This window comes from Leishmania infantum, chromosome 34 (genome assembly GCF_000002875.2).
Source record: "Leishmania infantum JPCM5 genome chromosome 34".
In the NCBI taxonomy this organism is placed as follows: domain Eukaryota; phylum Euglenozoa; class Kinetoplastea; order Trypanosomatida; family Trypanosomatidae; genus Leishmania; species Leishmania infantum.
Window position 1 is genome coordinate 1,286,264 of NC_009418.2, and position 17,025 is coordinate 1,303,288.

The 17,025-nt window shown below is 57.7% G+C and overlaps 6 protein-coding genes across 6 annotated transcripts; all 6 read left to right on the top strand.

Annotated features, from left to right (window-relative positions):
- Positions 1 to 577: 577 nt before the first annotated feature.
- LINJ_34_3070 (conserved hypothetical protein) lies at positions 578 to 2,014 on the top strand (the record flags this gene model as incomplete). Its single annotated transcript, XM_001468628.1, has 1 exon — positions 578 to 2,014. The coding sequence occupies one exon, from the start codon at positions 578 to 580 to the stop codon at positions 2,012 to 2,014; it is 1,437 nt and encodes a 478-aa protein (XP_001468665.1).
- A 735-nt stretch (positions 2,015 to 2,749) lies between these two features.
- Positions 2,750 to 3,391, top strand: LINJ_34_3080 (conserved hypothetical protein; the record flags this gene model as incomplete). The annotated part of the gene is made up of 1 exon (XM_001468629.1): positions 2,750 to 3,391. The coding sequence occupies one exon, from the start codon at positions 2,750 to 2,752 to the stop codon at positions 3,389 to 3,391; it is 642 nt and encodes a 213-aa protein (XP_001468666.1).
- Positions 3,392 to 3,856: 465 nt separating this feature from the next.
- LINJ_34_3090 (conserved hypothetical protein) lies at positions 3,857 to 5,428 on the top strand (the record flags this gene model as incomplete). Its single annotated transcript, XM_001468630.1, has 1 exon — positions 3,857 to 5,428. One exon carries the CDS (start codon positions 3,857 to 3,859, stop codon positions 5,426 to 5,428), a length of 1,572 nt encoding a protein of 523 aa, XP_001468667.1.
- Positions 5,429 to 6,700: 1,272 nt separating this feature from the next.
- On the top strand, positions 6,701 to 7,162 carry LINJ_34_3100 (conserved hypothetical protein; the record flags this gene model as incomplete). The annotated part of the gene is made up of 1 exon (XM_001468631.1): positions 6,701 to 7,162. One exon carries the CDS (start codon positions 6,701 to 6,703, stop codon positions 7,160 to 7,162), a length of 462 nt encoding a protein of 153 aa, XP_001468668.1.
- Positions 7,163 to 8,452: 1,290 nt separating this feature from the next.
- LINJ_34_3110 (cytochrome p450-like protein) lies at positions 8,453 to 10,093 on the top strand (the record flags this gene model as incomplete). Its single annotated transcript, XM_001468632.1, has 1 exon — positions 8,453 to 10,093. One exon carries the CDS (start codon positions 8,453 to 8,455, stop codon positions 10,091 to 10,093), a length of 1,641 nt encoding a protein of 546 aa, XP_001468669.1.
- Positions 10,094 to 14,451: 4,358 nt separating this feature from the next.
- On the top strand, positions 14,452 to 16,635 carry LINJ_34_3120 (conserved hypothetical protein; the record flags this gene model as incomplete). Its single annotated transcript, XM_003392741.1, has 1 exon — positions 14,452 to 16,635. The coding sequence occupies one exon, from the start codon at positions 14,452 to 14,454 to the stop codon at positions 16,633 to 16,635; it is 2,184 nt and encodes a 727-aa protein (XP_003392789.1).
- Positions 16,636 to 17,025: the final 390 nt, after the last annotated feature.

Here is a 17,025-nt window from a genome sequence, read left to right on the forward strand (position 1 = left end):
GCTATTCATGCCAGCGGGCAGGTCCTGGATGGGCGTGGCGTCGGAGCGACGCGCGACCGTGAACAGGGTTGTGCCATCCATATAGTAGGCAGGGTGTCAGCGTGACTCAAACGTGGCCCAACCGTCCCTCGCACTGCCTGCGGGGCGGGGTGTGGGTGGGTAGGGTTTGAGGTAGGGGTCGTGCTCCGATGACTGCGTCGGTGCATTGCTGGAGCGCGCGTCTGCACGACTGCTTCGCACCACGCGAGGTACCCCTGTGGCAGGCAGGTCAGGAGTTGCTCGGGTGGCGCATGACCTCATGTTGTACGGCCGAGCATTGGACACGTTGCGAAGTGAGAAAGACAACTCAACGGGAGTGCGCAACTGTGCCGCGAAGCCTCATGAGGCGCATGCTCTTACTGTTTCCGCAAGTCAGATGTTTTATCTGCTGAGTGCGCGCCTCTGGTTTTTCTTTTTTTTGTTTCATTGTTGTGGTTACTGTCTTACTTCCAACGTGCCGCTCTTCCTTTCCCGCTTTTCTTCTCTTCTTTCGTACTCTGAAGCGCCCGTTGCGGGGCGGAAAGCACAGTCTGTCGTCATGACGGCCCACAATGCGCTGTTGCTCGGCAGCCGTGACGATGATGTTGACATCTCTGTGCGGCGCAGGGCCCACGCAGACACACTCACGGTGGACGGCGCAGCAGCTCGCCTGCTCTCCGCTATTGCCAGCTACACGAAGTTTGCTGCAGCCACAGACGTCGAGGCAGAGAGTAGTGGCGATGCGGCGCAAGAAGCGGCCGCCCTCTCTCTCATGGCGCACATGCAGCGACTCTCGCTGCTGTGCAATGCAGCACGAACCCCCGAGACGAGCTGCACGAGCGCAGGCCAAGGCAACATCCACAAATGCGTGGATGACTGGGCAAAGTGGCTCCTGGGCCTCGAGTCGCAGCCGATTGTGCTCGCAAGCAAAGTAGCGCTCTGCCTGCCTCCGCTCCAGGCGTGTTGGCGAGGTGGCTCTGCTGTTGATGGTGCCGGCAGCGCACACATTGATCGAATCGAAGAGGCAATCGGCAGTTTTTTTGCCCGCGCGGCGCGTAGGTGCGTGACGGAGTGGACGACGCATGGAACACCTCTCCGCACGTTGCTGCCACCGCTGGCGTTGCTGGCCACCTACGCGCGATTCCGCTGGGCGTGGAGTCGCTTTACGGAGCTCGGGCACGTCGGCGGCGACGAGCATCTTGGTGGGGCGGAGGGCGGTATAGCGGTTATAGGGTCTGCAGACGCGATGCACAGGCAAGAGAGCAGGTATATCGATTTTCTCAGCATCGCGGGTGAAGTGGAGTCCTGCCACGCCGACAAGCTCACGCGCGAGGTGCTTCTGCATTCCTTGAAAACCATCGATTGGCGAGCGGGTAACGCCGTACCGGCTGTGAAGGAGGTCGCGCCGCTTGTCTGGTGCGTGTTCTTGCGCTGCCGGAGCTATGCTCTGCACAGTCACTCACAGAATCACTCCTCTTTCTCTGATTTTTTCGCCCACGAGGCGTCTGCCCGCCTGGTCGCACAGGTGCTGCGATGTACGGTGGACGGTGTCCGTCTATGCATTGAGAGGCAGGCTGCTGACATGCATGTAGCTCGTGCGACGCAGCTGTGTACCTGCGACATACCATGTTTTGTGCTGCTGACGCGGCTTTGGTTTTCGTGGATCGCGTTAGCCACTGATGCGGCGACAGTGCTTTTACCACGCCTAGAGCGCTCGCTGCGAAAGCTAGTCTCCTCGGCCGTGAAGCTGCGCGGTGGAGCGGAGACGAAACCACCTTCATCGACTGTTGCGGCCGCACTGGCAGAAAACAGCGGCGAAGTCAGCCGGACAGAACAAGAGACACTTTTTGTGGAAGTCGCGTGGAAGGTGGCTCCATTGTCTATGTCGGAGATCGCGTCCGCCACGGCAGCGGTGCCGTGGGCCGATGCGTTTGCCCGTGCCAGGGAAGTACAGGCGGTCCTTGAAAAGCGAACCCTTGTCGCGCCAGTCCCGTAAGCGGCATGCAGCGTGGTTTGCTCTGTCGGCGGCTGCATGAGCGATGTCGTCGTTGAACGTTACTTTTTCCCACCCGTGACGCCACTGTGTGAGTTTCTCCGTGTCGGTCCCGCGTTCCTGGGCGCCACCATGGCGCCCTTTGCTATTCTTGCGTTCTTTGGGATGCGGTGGAGGGGGGAACGCGGAGGCCGCCAAGATCGGCACTGAACAGTAAGCAAAACAGTAGCACCCACACCCACACACAGATGCAGACATGCAGATGAGAGCCACCCCCTCGGACGGCAACCGCTCACTACCCATACGCATGCCATGCCACCAGCGCCCCCTGAACGGAGGAATGCAGTGTATGCCCTCACCTTGGGAGACGACCGTGAGTTTACGATCTCGTACACGTGTCAGCAGGCATCGCATCTCGTGATCTGCGCGAGTCACCCTCGTGCAAGCTTCCCGTCTTCTCGGCAGCACGTTTATCCTTTTTTGTTGTTGTTCCGGTACTGTGCAGTACCTCTGCGTGCGGCACGCTGTCTTTTGTGTGGGGAGTCGTATCCAGCCAACCGGTGCGAAGCGGACGATCAGGGTGTACAGTTGGCAGCACGGTGCATGGCTATGTAGTCGCTGACTCGCCTTCCCTCCCGCCTCGCCTCCTGCGCCTCTCTCCTCTCTCCCTCATGGGGGCTCGGATCTTGCTGTAACGGGCTCAAGACACAGACACACACACACACACACACACTCGAGATGAAGACATTCAGACACCTCACGATAACTGGCGCCACGCCCACTCTGCACCGCGGAGCTCGGCACGTGATGCACCTTCTGCTCACCCTCGAGCGCGCCCCGTACGACACGCGACTCAACCTAGAGTTCGTCTCCCTCGCACACATGCGTCAACTCAACTGCAAGTACAAAGGCTCAGATCGGCCCACTGATGTCCTCACCTTCACCCCGGCAGGTGAGGCGGACAGCTTTGTGAATGATCTTCTCTTCGGCGATTTTCTGGAGAGAGGCGACGGCGACACGGGCACAGGAGCCACGCTGACCACCTCACCTACGTGTGCTGGGGCGGTAGGGGCTGAGCCGAACGCCCTGACGCAGTCCATCATCCGTGCTGAGCTGATCGACCTCGGCAGCATTTTTGTGTCGCTCGACTATATGCGCCTGCGATGCCGTCGCTTCCCCTCCACTACTCTTCCCCTGGCGCCCTACCTCCATGCGGCGCTTGTGCACGCCACCCTGCACGCGTTGGGCTACGACCACAAGAATCCCGCCCTCCTTCAACAAATGGTACGGAGGGAGCAGCAGCTCGGTCGGCAGCTAGCGATGATCGCGCGCCAGCATCCCAGGTGCCTTCCTCCGCTGAATATGTGGGATTCAATCTGAATTCAAACTCGGAGAGAGACGGCGGAAGTGACGGCCGGAGAAATGTTCACAGAAGCATACCCACATCAAAGAGCTTGTGGGGCACGCTTTCAGGGGCCGCTCGCTGAGATGCGAGCTGCGTCGCTGTGTGCGCTAAAGCAGAGTTTTCCTTCTGCTCCGCTTGGGAAACGCATACGCATGTCCTGCGCTCATCGGCCGAATTTTTTTTTTCGCGTTTCTCAAGGCGCTTACATGTGTGCTCATGATTAGCAAGAACGCAATCCCTTGTCGATTGCAATCGCTGCCGCTCACCTCCCACCTTCTCTTCTTTCGATCGCACTCTCGACCACCTCATCGTGCGGCAGCTCCGCTAAGAGATGAGCGGATGATCAGAGAGCTGGTTGGAGTCTCTTTTCGGGCCATTCTTCACTCGTCACCTGCCACCCATTTTCACAAGTCTCGGTCGATCCATTCACGTCTTCCCTCATGGAGGCCTTCCGCTCTGTGAGGCTAACGTGCCGCACCACGTTGGCGCCCTCCATCGCGAGGGAGGAAAATGAACACGTGCTGCGCATCTTCAATGCCCCTGCGCAGTACGCAGAGCGTGAAGCGGAGAGTCGCCTGCACAGGTTCCATGGGCGTGCCGGCTTCCTGAAGCGACAGCATGAACCCGCCATCGGCTTTAATCCGCTCCGCTTTCTGGAACGGATGTCCACGGAAGCGATGACAGATATGGACGCGGAGAAAATGGCCTACTCGATGCACACCCACGCCACATCGTTTGATCAGCTGCTGAGCTTTCTAATCGCGAAACTCCAGGAGACCGTGCAGGGCGTTTCTTGGAACCGCCCGCAAGCGCACCAGGAGTGGGATGCCGATTTGCGCTTCTACGGGCCTTGGTGGCTCGTCGTGCGCTCGGAGCGCCACCTTAGGCAGCCCCACGGCTCGACGCGCTCCATCTTGACGCACAATACAAGCGCCTCTTCCACTGTACAGGCAAGACGCACCGCCAGCGCCGTCCCCCCGCGCGACCTCCTCTTCACGCTACACGAGGGCAAGCCAGAGAATCAATACACGCCACTGCTGGTAGAGCAGAGCATTGCGGCAGAAAGCCAGCTGATTGCCGACATTGCACTTCGATTAGGCGGACATACTTTTCAGCTCAACCTATTTCATCTTAGCGGTGTCTTTCTGGGACCTGATCGAATGCACGTTCTCGTTTTCGACGGCTTCCGACGATTGTGCGCGGGGACGGCCACCGCGACCACGACAGCTTCAGCGATCCAGTCAGAATTCATGGATGGCGAGGACAGTCTTCTCTCCACCCTGTCCTTGTCCTCCTGCCACATAGCTTCCGCGGGACTTCTCATCCTCCTTGCCGGCATTGTCTACCTCTCCAAGCATCGCAATTGTCACGTGCACTCGCTTGACCTCTCGTACAACGACCTGACGAGTAGCTCACTGTGGTGCCTTACACAGACGCTGCCCTTCACGAACATCAGGCGGCTGAGTCTCCGTGGAAACGTCCTCACCAGCAGGGACCCATCGGCACTGTGCGAGCTGCTCTCAGATGGTTGCAACCGAGAGATAGAGGAACTGGATCTCAGCTACACAGCCCTCTCTGCTGCGCAGACAAGCGCCCTGATCGACTACCTTCCGCGCCTGTTGAAGCTGCGCGTGCTGCTTCTGGAGGAGGTGGCCGTTCCGTCAGCGAAGTGGCCCGCCTTTGCACTAGCGGTAGCAAAGACGCATCTGCTGCGCGTGCAACTCTTCGCCTGCGCCCCGTCGTCCGTGATGGCCGGGTACGCCAAGACCATCGAAGAGATGTGCCTGCGCAACCGCCAGCGGGCGATGGAATGCTGCGGCGACGAAGTCTTGCGGAAGGGCATGACAGCATACTTTGGCGTGAAGAACGCGAGCTTTTTCCAGGAGTTTTTCCAAGTTTCGCTGCTCCGAGGTGGTCTCGCGTTTGGGGAGACGACGACAGCGCTGCCAGGCGGGTACGGTATCTTTACCGACAATGACCCAAGTCTGCAGGTCGGAGATGCTTCGGAATGAAACGAGTCTGTGCAACTCTGCATGTTTTCGCTTTTTTTTGGTCTCTGTGTGTAGTGGTGGTGATGGGGGGGGGGGCTATCCCGCACTGTTGCCCTTGCTTTTCTTGTCCATTTATCTGTCTCATGTGCAGTCGTGCGTTTGTGTGCGACGCTCACCCATGAGGCGGCTGCTACGTTTGCGTGTGCATGAGCGGATGAACGGATACGAGTGGTTGGCTTCTCGACGTACAATGTGGTCCCGGCCTCGCAACCCGGCGTCACCCTCTCTGGATCCTCTCCCTTCCTCTCACTCTGGCTCACAAAAACACACACACACACACACACCTCCCTCTTCGTTTCACTCCTTGTGATTCTTATTTGGGCGTTGTTGTTCTCTTCCTCGCTTCCCCGTTTGTACGATACCGCGTAGCTTTCGGATTGTTTCTCGTTCGTTTCTGCTTTGATCATCGCGTTTTTTCCCCCTTTTTTCGTGTCGTCGTTGCATCTCTTCGTTTTTTTTGGGGGAGATGTTTTATCGGGCTGTGTGATAGTTGTGGTCGCTGATGTATTATCCAGCGGTGCGTTTGTTTCCTTTGGAGTTACAGCTCCCTCCCTTCCGCTCACTCACTCACTCTCGTCTGTGTGTTTGTGTGCGCCTGTGCGTAAGTGAAGATTTCTCTGTATTATTGTTTGTTTATTATTTTGTTGCTCGTCTCTGGATCCTGGAACTTGTTCTGTGTTTGCCTTTTTCTCCTTTCGCGATTCTCTTTTCCGCGTTTCTGCCTCTCCCTGATATTTGTTCGAGAATGTTCGAAGGTAGTCCTGCCGCAGGCAGCAGACAGCAAGACAGTTGTGCTCTAATCCCTCTTCTAATGTTCTCCTCGAAAGTGGTCTTGTGTGGAGATGGACCACCAAAGAGCCCTTGGAAGCGGCTCGGTCTTGGCGAACGTCTCACCCGTGCTCCCTTCCTTTGTGCGCACCTCTTTCAGCGAGGTATCCCCCGACACAGCGACCACAGTGAGGAAGGGGGGGGTAGCGGAAGCACAGAGGTCGTTGCCCACCGCCTTCGACGTCGATCGCGTTCAAGCCGAAAGATGCAGTGCAACAAAGCCCAAAGAAGAAAAGAACATAGTTTCCGTCGCCTCCCTGCATGCCTTGGTGGCAGCTCTCATGAACTGACATGAGCGCAGCCGCCCGCTCCTCCGATGTTGAGCTGTCACTGCTTCTCACCTCCACGGCGCATCCCTCTCTTTCTCGCTACCGGCTACTCAAGAAGTCGTTGTTCCGCTTTTCCATGCTGCGCCGTGCGACTTTGCGATTGGCCACGACCGCCCACAGCGGCACTGGTGTCGCTGCTGCAGCGGGTGGTGCTGGAGGTTCTGGTCAACATATGAATTCGCAGCAACGCGTGCTGGAGATCAACTCCCCGATGTCCCTCCTGCGCATGTGCTACCGAAGTATTGACATTAAAGTTAAGTCTCGCCACGCCCGCAGCTTTCTCAAGAAGCGGCTGATGGAGCAGTGGGCAGAGAAGTGCAAGGAGACGAACCCCGACAAGCAGCGCTTCTACATGGACTTGGCCGGCTCCTTTTTACAGGCACTGCACACGGAGCGGAACCCCAAGCCGGGCAAGGCCGTGAATTTTCAGCTGTCTCGGCAAGTCGCGTACGAGCAGAAGCTGGCAGACCGGGAGAAGAGCGCCGCTGCGCGGCGGGTGCGGCGCATGTCGAAGGAAGCGAAGGCACAGGATCATTAGTCGCCTACCTCTTTGATGCATCCCGTTTCCTGCGTGCGCGTTCCCTCGCTGAAACTTCGCTCTCTGTTTGCCTTCCTCTGTATCTGTCATCTCAGCAAGACACGAGAGCGAACATCGTGTTTCGTTCGCAATGGTGTTCGCTCTCGCTCTCTCATCGGGCTCCGCTCACATGTGCTGCTGCTCGAGCCAAGCAACTACAGCATGGGTGCATTTGTGCGGTATGCATGTGTGTGCCTCCGTGCGAGGTACAGTATCAAACCCTCTGTGGACGCGTGAAAGCAACTCTTTCCACACAGAGAAAAACCGCAGAAGCGTATCACCAGCAATCAAAAGCATGGACGGTGTACGCATGCGCTTACCCATTGGATACCACGTCTTCGATGAAGCCGCACTTTTCCCAACCGTTTCCATCCTTTCCTTCTCCCAACCGTGCTGTACACCCCTGCACTCGCAAATAAACGCGCGCGCACACGCACACGCGCTAATGTGGCACAAACGGTGCGGTCTGCGTACCCTTGCCATATTTATACATGTATGTATGCTAAAAGCACACATGCATCAGTATCAGTAACACCGCATCGGCACGGAGAGCCATCACGTGTGAGTTCCTCACCTCTTTGTTCCTACATTGCTTTGTGTTTGACTCCGCTGCCGCCGCGCACCCCACCCCTTCGTCGTCCTTTTCGCACTGCAGCATCTCAACGTACACCGCTGTCCACGGCCACCTCTTTCCTTCCGCAGTTCCTCTCCGCTGCGTCGTCTGGCTGAGCCTCCCTCCGCCCACGCGCCCTTGTCCTGTCTCTTTTCGGGCTTTACGTCTACTCGTCCTCTCTCTCTCCTCCTGGCCCACCGCCTACAGCGCATTCCCAATACACAAGAAGCAGAACCGCCCAAACACCACGGCGAGTCAGGACTGGTCTCTCTGCATTGTACATGACCGGTCATACCCTCGGTGTTACCCTCATCCTGCCCTTCTGCTCTGCCTTTACACGGCATTCGCCTTCTTGTGATACGCATTGCACACCGGCTGCTTTTTGTTCTTCGTCGCTGCAGCCCCGCCATCTGGCTGCGCTCGCCTCCACAGCATTTCTTATCAGCGCCTTTGTTGACTCACGGCTTCCTCTTGTCTGGGGCCTCTTCAGCCTCTTCTCCGATTCCATCTACTCGTGGTTTTGTTCTCGTCGCTGTCGTCCTGCAGAGGCTCACCGCACAACACCACCTGTGTGGTGCTCTTCCGCCGGAACGTGTTCACGGCCGGCTCGTCCATTTCGACTCACCATGCAGCACTCCATGGCCCCCACTGTCTCGCCAGTCCAGGCGGCTGCGGCCATTGCGACTGTGGGCTATCTCGCCTATGCCACCACGCGGATGCTGCAGGCATTGTACTCTGCACCGCCGAATATGCCGGAGCCGGCGATTCCGCCCAACTCCGAGGACGGCCTGGTCTGGAGCGTGGTCAAGCGTGTCCTTTACCGCCACTTCTACGTCGTCCGCAAGGGCGACCCGTTGAAGACTCTGCAGCGGTGGTGCGCGGAGTTCGATTACAAGCCGTTCGTCATGAAGATCTTCTTTCGCCCACACGTAGTGCTCTCCAGCCCGGTCGACATCGAGCACGTGTTGTTGCGCGCTGACACGAAGTTCTACAAGGACACCGGCTACGACATCGTGCGCATCGTCGTCGGCCGCGTTGGCCTCCTCGCCGTCGGCAACAAGGCGCAACACGCCATACACCGCCGCATTCTCATGCCCATTTTCAGGTCGCAGAACATTCGCGGTGTTGCGAATGAGATCATTCGCATGCATGCCCTGCGCATGATGGGCGGGCTCTTCGATCTCATCCAGTGCGGCGGTGAGCAGGACGCCGTGGTGAACCTGAGTGACCACGTCTTCCGCATGGCACTCTCCGCCATAGGCGAGGCGGCTTTCCGCGCCTCCCGCGGCGAGTCGCTGCGCGTGCGCGGCCACTTCGATGTGATGATGAGGATGTCCCGCGTGAACTACTTCTGCCCGTATCTCAAGTCATCCGCCCAGCGGAACGCACGCAACACCCTGAAGGAGATGTGCGTGGAGCTGCTGGATAAGAACATGCAGATAAATCAGATTGGCACGCGGCGGTGTGTGATGGATGCGCTGATCGATGAGCTGTACGTGCATTTCAGCATGGACGACGTGTTGGATCACGTCGTCACGTTTTTGTTTGCCGGCCACGACACGGTGAGTCACACGCTGGAGTTCCTGTTTGCGCTCCTGGGCACGAACACGGAGGTGCAGGAGCGTCTCTACGAGGCCCTTGAGGACTTGATGCCCTCCATTTGCACCTGCCCCACCGTGCAGGAGCTTATGGAGTGCGACTACCTTGTCGCCATCGTAAAGGAGGTTCTGCGGATGTACCCGGCGGCGCCTATCATCTACCGCGATGCGGCCGAGGATGTGTACCTGCCCGGACCTGCGGTTGTGATTCCAAAAGGCATGACGGTTGTCATCACACTCTCCGCTCTGCAGCGCAACACACACGTGTACGGCGACGACGTTGACGTGTTCCGCCCCGAACGGTGGCTTGGCGAAGAAGGCGAGGCGCTGCGCAAACGCTGCGGCCGTTGCGGCTACATCCCCTTCAGCTGCGGCAAGCGCAGCTGCATTGGCCAGGAGCTCGGCTACCTGGAGTTGCTCGTCGTGACGGCGCTGCTGGGTCGCCACTTGAAGATGGAGCTGGTCGGCGAGTTTCCAGAGGCGCGGTACAACATTACCATAGCCGTGAGCCACTCAGTCTCCATGCGCATCACCGCCCGCGATGGCATTCCCGTTGGCGAGGTTTACGAGCGCATTGCCAACGTACTTGACCTCAACGACGAGGACGCCGAGTCTGCCCGCAACGTGACGCGGGAAGCGGAAGGGGAGACGAGCTGCAAAGAAGCCGCCGTACGCGGGTAAGCAACACGATGCAGCGTAGCGAAAACGTCGCGGTGTTTGCGTGTGTGTGTGTGTGTGTGTCACTCCACCCCTTCTCCCTTTCATGAGTCGAACTGCTTCTCTGCCTCTCTTTCAAGGGTGCTCGTCTTCTGCAGTTCTTTGTTTTAGGCCTGCGCACGATTCTCTCGCCTGAGAGTAGCCACGCCAGTTACAGACACTGCGCAATGATGAAGCAGGTTGGGCCGGAAAGCAGGCAAAGAAAAAGTGGGTACAAGCACGACGCGAGCGCTGCACGCGGATGCGACTTCCCTTGCCCATCGGGCGTTCATGTGCCCCCTCAATGCCCGTGTACGAGATTGCCGTCGTGTCTGTGGATGCTATAGGTGTTGGGACGCTTGGTGATGATTGCAGCCTTCAAACGCGCAACCTTCTCGCTGTCCGGCTATTTTTCTGTAAGAGGCGCGTGGAAAAAGGAAGGCGCCTTCGACCTCGGCGAGGGGAGTGCAGCGGCGTTATTCTTTCCGTTGTTGTCGATGCCGTACCCTAGTCCACACGCATGCCCATACATTTCTGCTCTAGTGGTGCGCAAAGTGTGTATGGATTGCAAAGGACGAAGGGGGACTGTTGTGGCTCACCTCATCGTTGCTCCCTCGGTGGAGAAGGCCTGTTGGCCATCAAACTGACATGACGCAGGTCCAGCACATGTGCAGAAAATAAAAAAAAACGAGAGCGATGAGGAAAGTGTGTATGTACGCTTGATATCGCTTGCCTTCCTTTTCTTTTGCTCTCCAGTTGCTGTTTTTTCGTTGTTCTTTTCGAAGGTTGGTGGCAGGAGCGAACGAGGGAGGGACGACGGAAACACGATGTGATGAGGAGGAGCGAGTCAAAGTGCTCGCCACTATTCCGATGGCATGCTCCACCAGCCACTTGTCTTTTCCTCGTTTGTCGCTCTCGTAATCATTTTTGGATTTCGGAGAGTCGAGTCATACGCGTGTTGCACCCCTCTCTTCTCCCCAGCCCCCATTTGGCTGCTTGCCACGGCAGAAATCCCTGGGTGTCGGAAAACGGGTGTGCTCAAGTCTGCCTATCCGTGAGTAGCGCTACCCGCTGGCGGTGTGAGTGCAGCAGAGTTCTCGCGGAGAGCTCTGCCAGCGCTGGAGGTATCGAGAGCTCGAGTGGGGAAAGACCAGTCTGGTGCGCTCTTCCGCGGCAGTAGGCCATTCGCCACCTACTACGAAGAGTCGGGAGCGTGCATGGAAACTCATCGTGCGTATCTCTTGGCATCATAACCCCTCTCTTTTGTTTTATTCGTTTATCTTTTGCCATGCTTCTTTTGCCTGTTGATGTTCATGATATGTATTTTCGGTTTCGTTCTTGCCCCACCCCGCAGCTCTGGTCTTTTGGGGCGTCTTTTCTGTTTTCAAATCCCCTGGTATGCCCATGTCTCTCTTATAGCTCTGTTTCGTTGTGTAGTCCCGCGGGTGCGTAGGCATCACTCTCGTTGGTGACTTGCGAATGTGCGAGTGCGCGCATTTATGTGCGATGTTTGGTGGTCCGTTTGCGTCGTTCATGCGCATGTGTGTTTTCGTTTTTCTTGCGCTCCTCGCTATCCGAACCGCTCTTCATGCCTTCCTTCAGCTCCATGTGCCACATGTACCCCCTGACCAACCATTTCCCTCGCCTCCTCGCCTCTCTCCTTGTTGTGGAACTTTTTTTTTGTTTTGTGTTGTGTGTTGTCTTTCCCGGGTGATTGTGCAAAGATCTCTTTTTCTGGTTCATCTCGTAATTTTTCGCTATTGCGCTCGCCTCAGTCGGCTGGCTTTAGTTGCTGTTACGTGCACGCTTTGGTTTTGTGGGAGTTTCTTGGCGCCGAGTCAAGCTACATCACCGCTCTTCCACGATTTCTGTATCCACTTTTTCGTTTCGCCTGAGTCGTCTTCTGCGCATCATGGCGCTACTTGTACGTGCCAGTCGAAGTGCATATATATATATATATATTCCCCCCTCATTGTGCGTGCTTGTATGTATGTGTGTGTGTGCGTGCATTCGCTCGTTATCTCGCTCTCGTTTCCTGACTTCGTTCGTTTTCTCTCCCTTCACGCCATTCTCCCCTCCCCCTTCTCCCTCTGCTGCCGTCAGCATTGACGTGCACATCGCCCTTTTTTTTTTCTCTCGTTAAACCCCGCCCTCTTCCCTCCCTCTCGTTTTTTATGTGTGTGAAGTCGTTCGTGTCGCTTCTTCTCATAACGTTTTGCCGCTCTTGTCTATATCGGTGTTTTTTGTGTGTGTGCTGGCGCGTCTGCCTCCGTTTTTTGTCGTTGTTTGGATGCATATGACTAGATATCCTTGTTATACCATTTATGCGCGCCATCGTGTCATTCTTTTCATGCCTCTCTGTCTCCGTCTCTCTGTCTCCCTGCCTACCTGCCCTGCCTGTCTACCTGCCGTTGGTTTGGGATGCTTTGTTGCGGTGCCCCAAACCGGGTATTTGGGAAGTGAAGCGCGGAGGCACTTCAACCAGCGCTCCTCTCTCATAAGCATAACGTGAGAGAGAGAGATTGCGAGCAGCATCGCGTAGTGATAAAGCGAAGATTGTGCCCATTTTGCGTGCGTGCACTTGTTTGCTGTGGCTCGCCCCTGTTGAGGAGAGGGGGGCCAAGGCATGTTTGGTGCTTACGTCTACTCTCCTACGCATCTTTAGAGCGGGGGGCGGGGACAGGGCACCGCAAGATCGATGTTTGTCTGTGAATCCGCGTTAGCTTCTTTCAGCTCCGACTAATGGTCACCTTTGCCTTCGTCTTTCTCTGTCCCTTCCTGCCATCGTCTTCGCTGCGGGTATGCGACCCGATTCACAAGTGGGCACTGAGACGCATTCCTTCAAGGGCCGGGTGGGATGGCAGGCAGACGACATGGCTTTCAAAGGAAGTCGAGGCGAGGAAAAGAGGCGAAGAGAGGCGAAGTATGGCGGCACCATCAAAGCAGTTTCAAAAAGTGTGAGACCGTGATGGAAAGCAGCGGAACCGGTGCGTCGTGAGACTGTGTACGTGAGGATGGCAGCAGGCCAGTGCCGGTGAGTTTTGTTTGCGCGTGCGCTCCCAATGAATCGTCGTTTTTCAAGCATGCAATGGCTTCTTGCTGCTCTTATCCGCCTGGTGTATGTTGGATGCAAAAACACGAAGCGCCCACGGCTGACGCGCCATCCCTCTCACTTCGCGCACGTGTTTCCTCGGCCCCTTCGCAATGTCGATGACGTGCGTATGTGTGATTGATCATACGGAATCTGACAATGCACCTTGTATGGCTCATGTTCCCCGGATGGGCCATTCGCGGCATTAACGGCCGGTGTTTGATAGTGCGCCTCCATGGCAGAAGGGGACAGGGAGGCTCTTGTTTGCGTCGCCCTGTGTAAAGAAAGCGCCCAAAGAAAATGCAAAGAATCCATACATGTGCGGACAGCGATGTGGGTGTTGGTGCATGGTACGATGACTCCACGTGAAAAGGACAGCTCTGCACCGGTGGACCGCATCCCTTGCAGCACAGTCACCCGCATGTCTTGTGTCTTGATGATTGGCGAACCATGTGCGGCGACGCTTCGTCATACTTTTCGACGGCACAAAATGTTGTCGCTTCTCTTTTTTTTTTCGCCCTCTGCAAACCCAGAGCACAAAGAGACAACCACTGCAGGGAGAGCAGTACTTCCGCTGCGACAGGTGTAACGGACCCATGGAACGCCGTGCGGCCCCCACGGGTGTAAGCGTGCGTGTGTGTCTTGCCGCGCTTGGTATATTGACCAGACGCATGAGTCTCCGGGACGAGCTTCTCGCCGCAGAGACGAAGAGGTCGCGATGGCCGCCGTCGGGGCGGGGGACCGTTGGCGCGTCGCATCGCTTCTATTAATTCTTAGCGTCTCATGTCCGGCGTTCACCACCTTGCCTTCAACGACTGCTCTCGCCTCACACATACCCACGCCTGCCTGACTTCATCTCTGATACGCCTTTTCCGCAAACAAGCACACGCGCACGGTCGCATTCGCACACAGCTCAACCAGAGAGTGCAGAAGGAGGTGTCACTGCGAAGCGGCGTGCGGTGCAGCATAGTGGCGAATGGCCAAGACATTTCCCCGCCTCTCTCTTCTGGTGGAAGAAGATCCGCTGCCGCACCGCACCGCGTCGAATGGAATCGCTTTGCTCCCGCCCTCCGCCTCCCATGGCACCTTTGTCGCCGTCGTCGCGCATGAAGCTGCTTCCACGGCACCCGTGGGCGGTGCTTGCGGCCTGTTGAGGCCGCAGACATCTGCAAAGGCACCTATCTTGAGGGTTGACGTGTACACACTGTGCTCCTCGTCCTTGTGGACGGCAGGCGCAGCATCTAACGCTCATATGCAAGCCCCTGATATGATGCTGGTGCACACCGTCCCTATTTTTGACAATGACCTTCGCTGTACACTTCCGCGGGACCCAACACGGTCGCAGATGGTGGGCAAGCGCACTGCTGATTTGCCGTGCACGTCTCCTGCAACGGACTCCGCGGAGACGGGTGCTTTGACGGCGGCAGCGTGGACAGGCAAACACTTCCTCTTGCCACCATCGACGGGCACGGTGCAGCCAGAAACCCCCTCATTGGTGGAGGTGGAGCAGGTCGCGTGGGTGGGTCTCAGATTTTTGGCTGTGAAGACGCGGCAGCGGCAAGTGCTGCTTGTTCGGTCTGGTCTCACAGAAAGCGCCAGCTCGCCGAGCTCGGAAGGCGACGACGACGCACAGTTTGCCGCACTTGAGGGGCCTCACGGCCGCCACCGCGACTCTAGCGCCGTGTGCGCGTCCTTTGCGCGCGTCACAGACTTCTGCACCGCGAGCACTGCTGGCAGACGGGCAAGCATTCGTGCGGAATGCTCACCGGTGTCGGTTATGATCGTAGCGGGACTAAAAAGGGTTACCGGTGTGGTGTGCTGCGGCGGGGCAGGACTGGCGGCAGATCCAGCGCGAAAGGCGGCGTCATCGCAGCCATCGCAGGCGAATTGGCAGCCTCTAGTAAAGGAGCACACGTGGAATATCGGACCCTTCAATCGCGTGGCGGCGGCGGCTCGCGATGACGCCCAAGTGTGCATCTGTGCCACATCGCTGCGCGGCAGCGTGGAGGTGTACGCTTGGACGGTGCACAGTACCGGTGGAGATGCGGTGCCGGTGTGTGTGCACCAGGTTTTAATGGCACCTGGGCATTTCTTTTACGGAATCGCTGTTGCTGCTGCCGTGGTGCCGCCGCACGAGACAGCAAAGCAGGCGGCGCAGGACGTGAGCTTCTGGGTCATGGGCGGTGAGTCTGCGGTAGCGGAGGACGGTCGGACAGCGCTGAGCTGCGATGCAGAGGCAAAGTACTCGGCCCTGCCAGCTCTGCGGGGCCTTGACGGACGTGTGATTCAGGTAAACTCACAGTCAGCGGAGCGTGCTTGGAAAGATCCGAGCAGCGACGCATCTCATGCAAGTTTGGTGGCAGGGAGCGCCGCCCCTCGCACCTTGAATTCCCTCTGGGCGGCGCCGTCGAATGGTTCAGCACAAGCATCCGACCGGATTGCCCAGCACACCGCCGTTTCAGGAGGCGCAGACCCGGCCCTTTGGGGGACCGCGCTTTCCGCACTCGAGGCCGTGTCGAGCCTCCGAATAGAGGCTCCATGCTTCCTGCCGCAGGAGAGAAGAGGTGCGCTAAAGGACGACGGAGCCTACATGCACACCAGGCCGGGTTGTGCGCTAACAAAGAGGTACGCTCTTCTCGTACACGCCTCTGCGAAACGCGCAAGCGGCACTGGCGATGGCTCGCTCGCCATGCCCGCTTCGTCTCCTCAATGTGTCGATGACGAGGAAACGGTAGCGTGGAGCAGTGCTTTCATGTCACTGGACAGCCCCGACGGCGCTGCGGCGTTGGACTGGCTAGCTGAGGCGCCGACAGAGACTGGTACACCACCTCCGTTTTGCCTTGCATCTGTCGCACCCGCACTTGCGACAGATGGCGAGCGTCGGGCGAGCAGCGCCACCGTCGTACAGCATATGCACGCCCTCATCCTTTTTACGCCCCGTCGTATCCTGCAATTCGACGTGTGCTACCGGCGCGAGTCGACTGGTGACAGCATGACGCGGCTCGGGTTCGAAGTGCACGGGACCTACGAGGTTCACCGGCCGCAGCGCATTGTCGGCCTAGTCCCTCTTCCCTCGCCGAAGGCCCCAGCGCCGCTTCTTTTCTTCTACGGATCGGCTAGCAGCATCAGAGCAAACGGCGTTGGCAGCGGTGAGGATACGCGGTCCTTGTACGGACAACAGAGGCGGAGGTCGACGTGGGCTGTCGTCGTGGAGGTTCAAGCTTCTCTGCTTCATTGGCTCACAACGTGGAGCTCGCAGGCGACGGCGAAGGCGATGCTGCTGAGCAGCAGTGACGTGCAAGCCCACCTCTGTGAGTCGGAACTCTTCGACAAGGTGCAGGCGATGGTCCAGGCAGAGTGCGCACGCATCCATCGTCATTTAGACGACCGCATGGACCGATTGGAAGCCATACTGCAACGACTCTTTCGGTCTTGAGAATAAAAAGCCAGAAGAAGAGATGGCCGGGAATGGCGCATCGTTGCTGCGCCGGCACACATTCACCCAGCCGTATCCATCTTCTACCCATTCGTTGGAAGCGAGAGCATCACAGCAAAACAGCGAGAAAGAGAAAGGAAGCAGAGTGGGGCCAAATGCCAAGCCGGAGCACTATCGCTGCCACCTAAACGGGCATGAGTGCCAAGCGCGTCGAAGTTCGAAAGGCATTGCCTGTCGCGTCATGGTCTGTCTTTTGTTGTCGTCTCCCCCTCCCCCTCACCCCCTGTGTTGTCTCCAGACGCAGGAGGAAGGCCAGCCCCCCGGGGCTCACCCGCGTGTTATTGTCTCTCTAGGGCTTTCCTCCACCCCCTCGCCCTCTTTTTTTTTCCT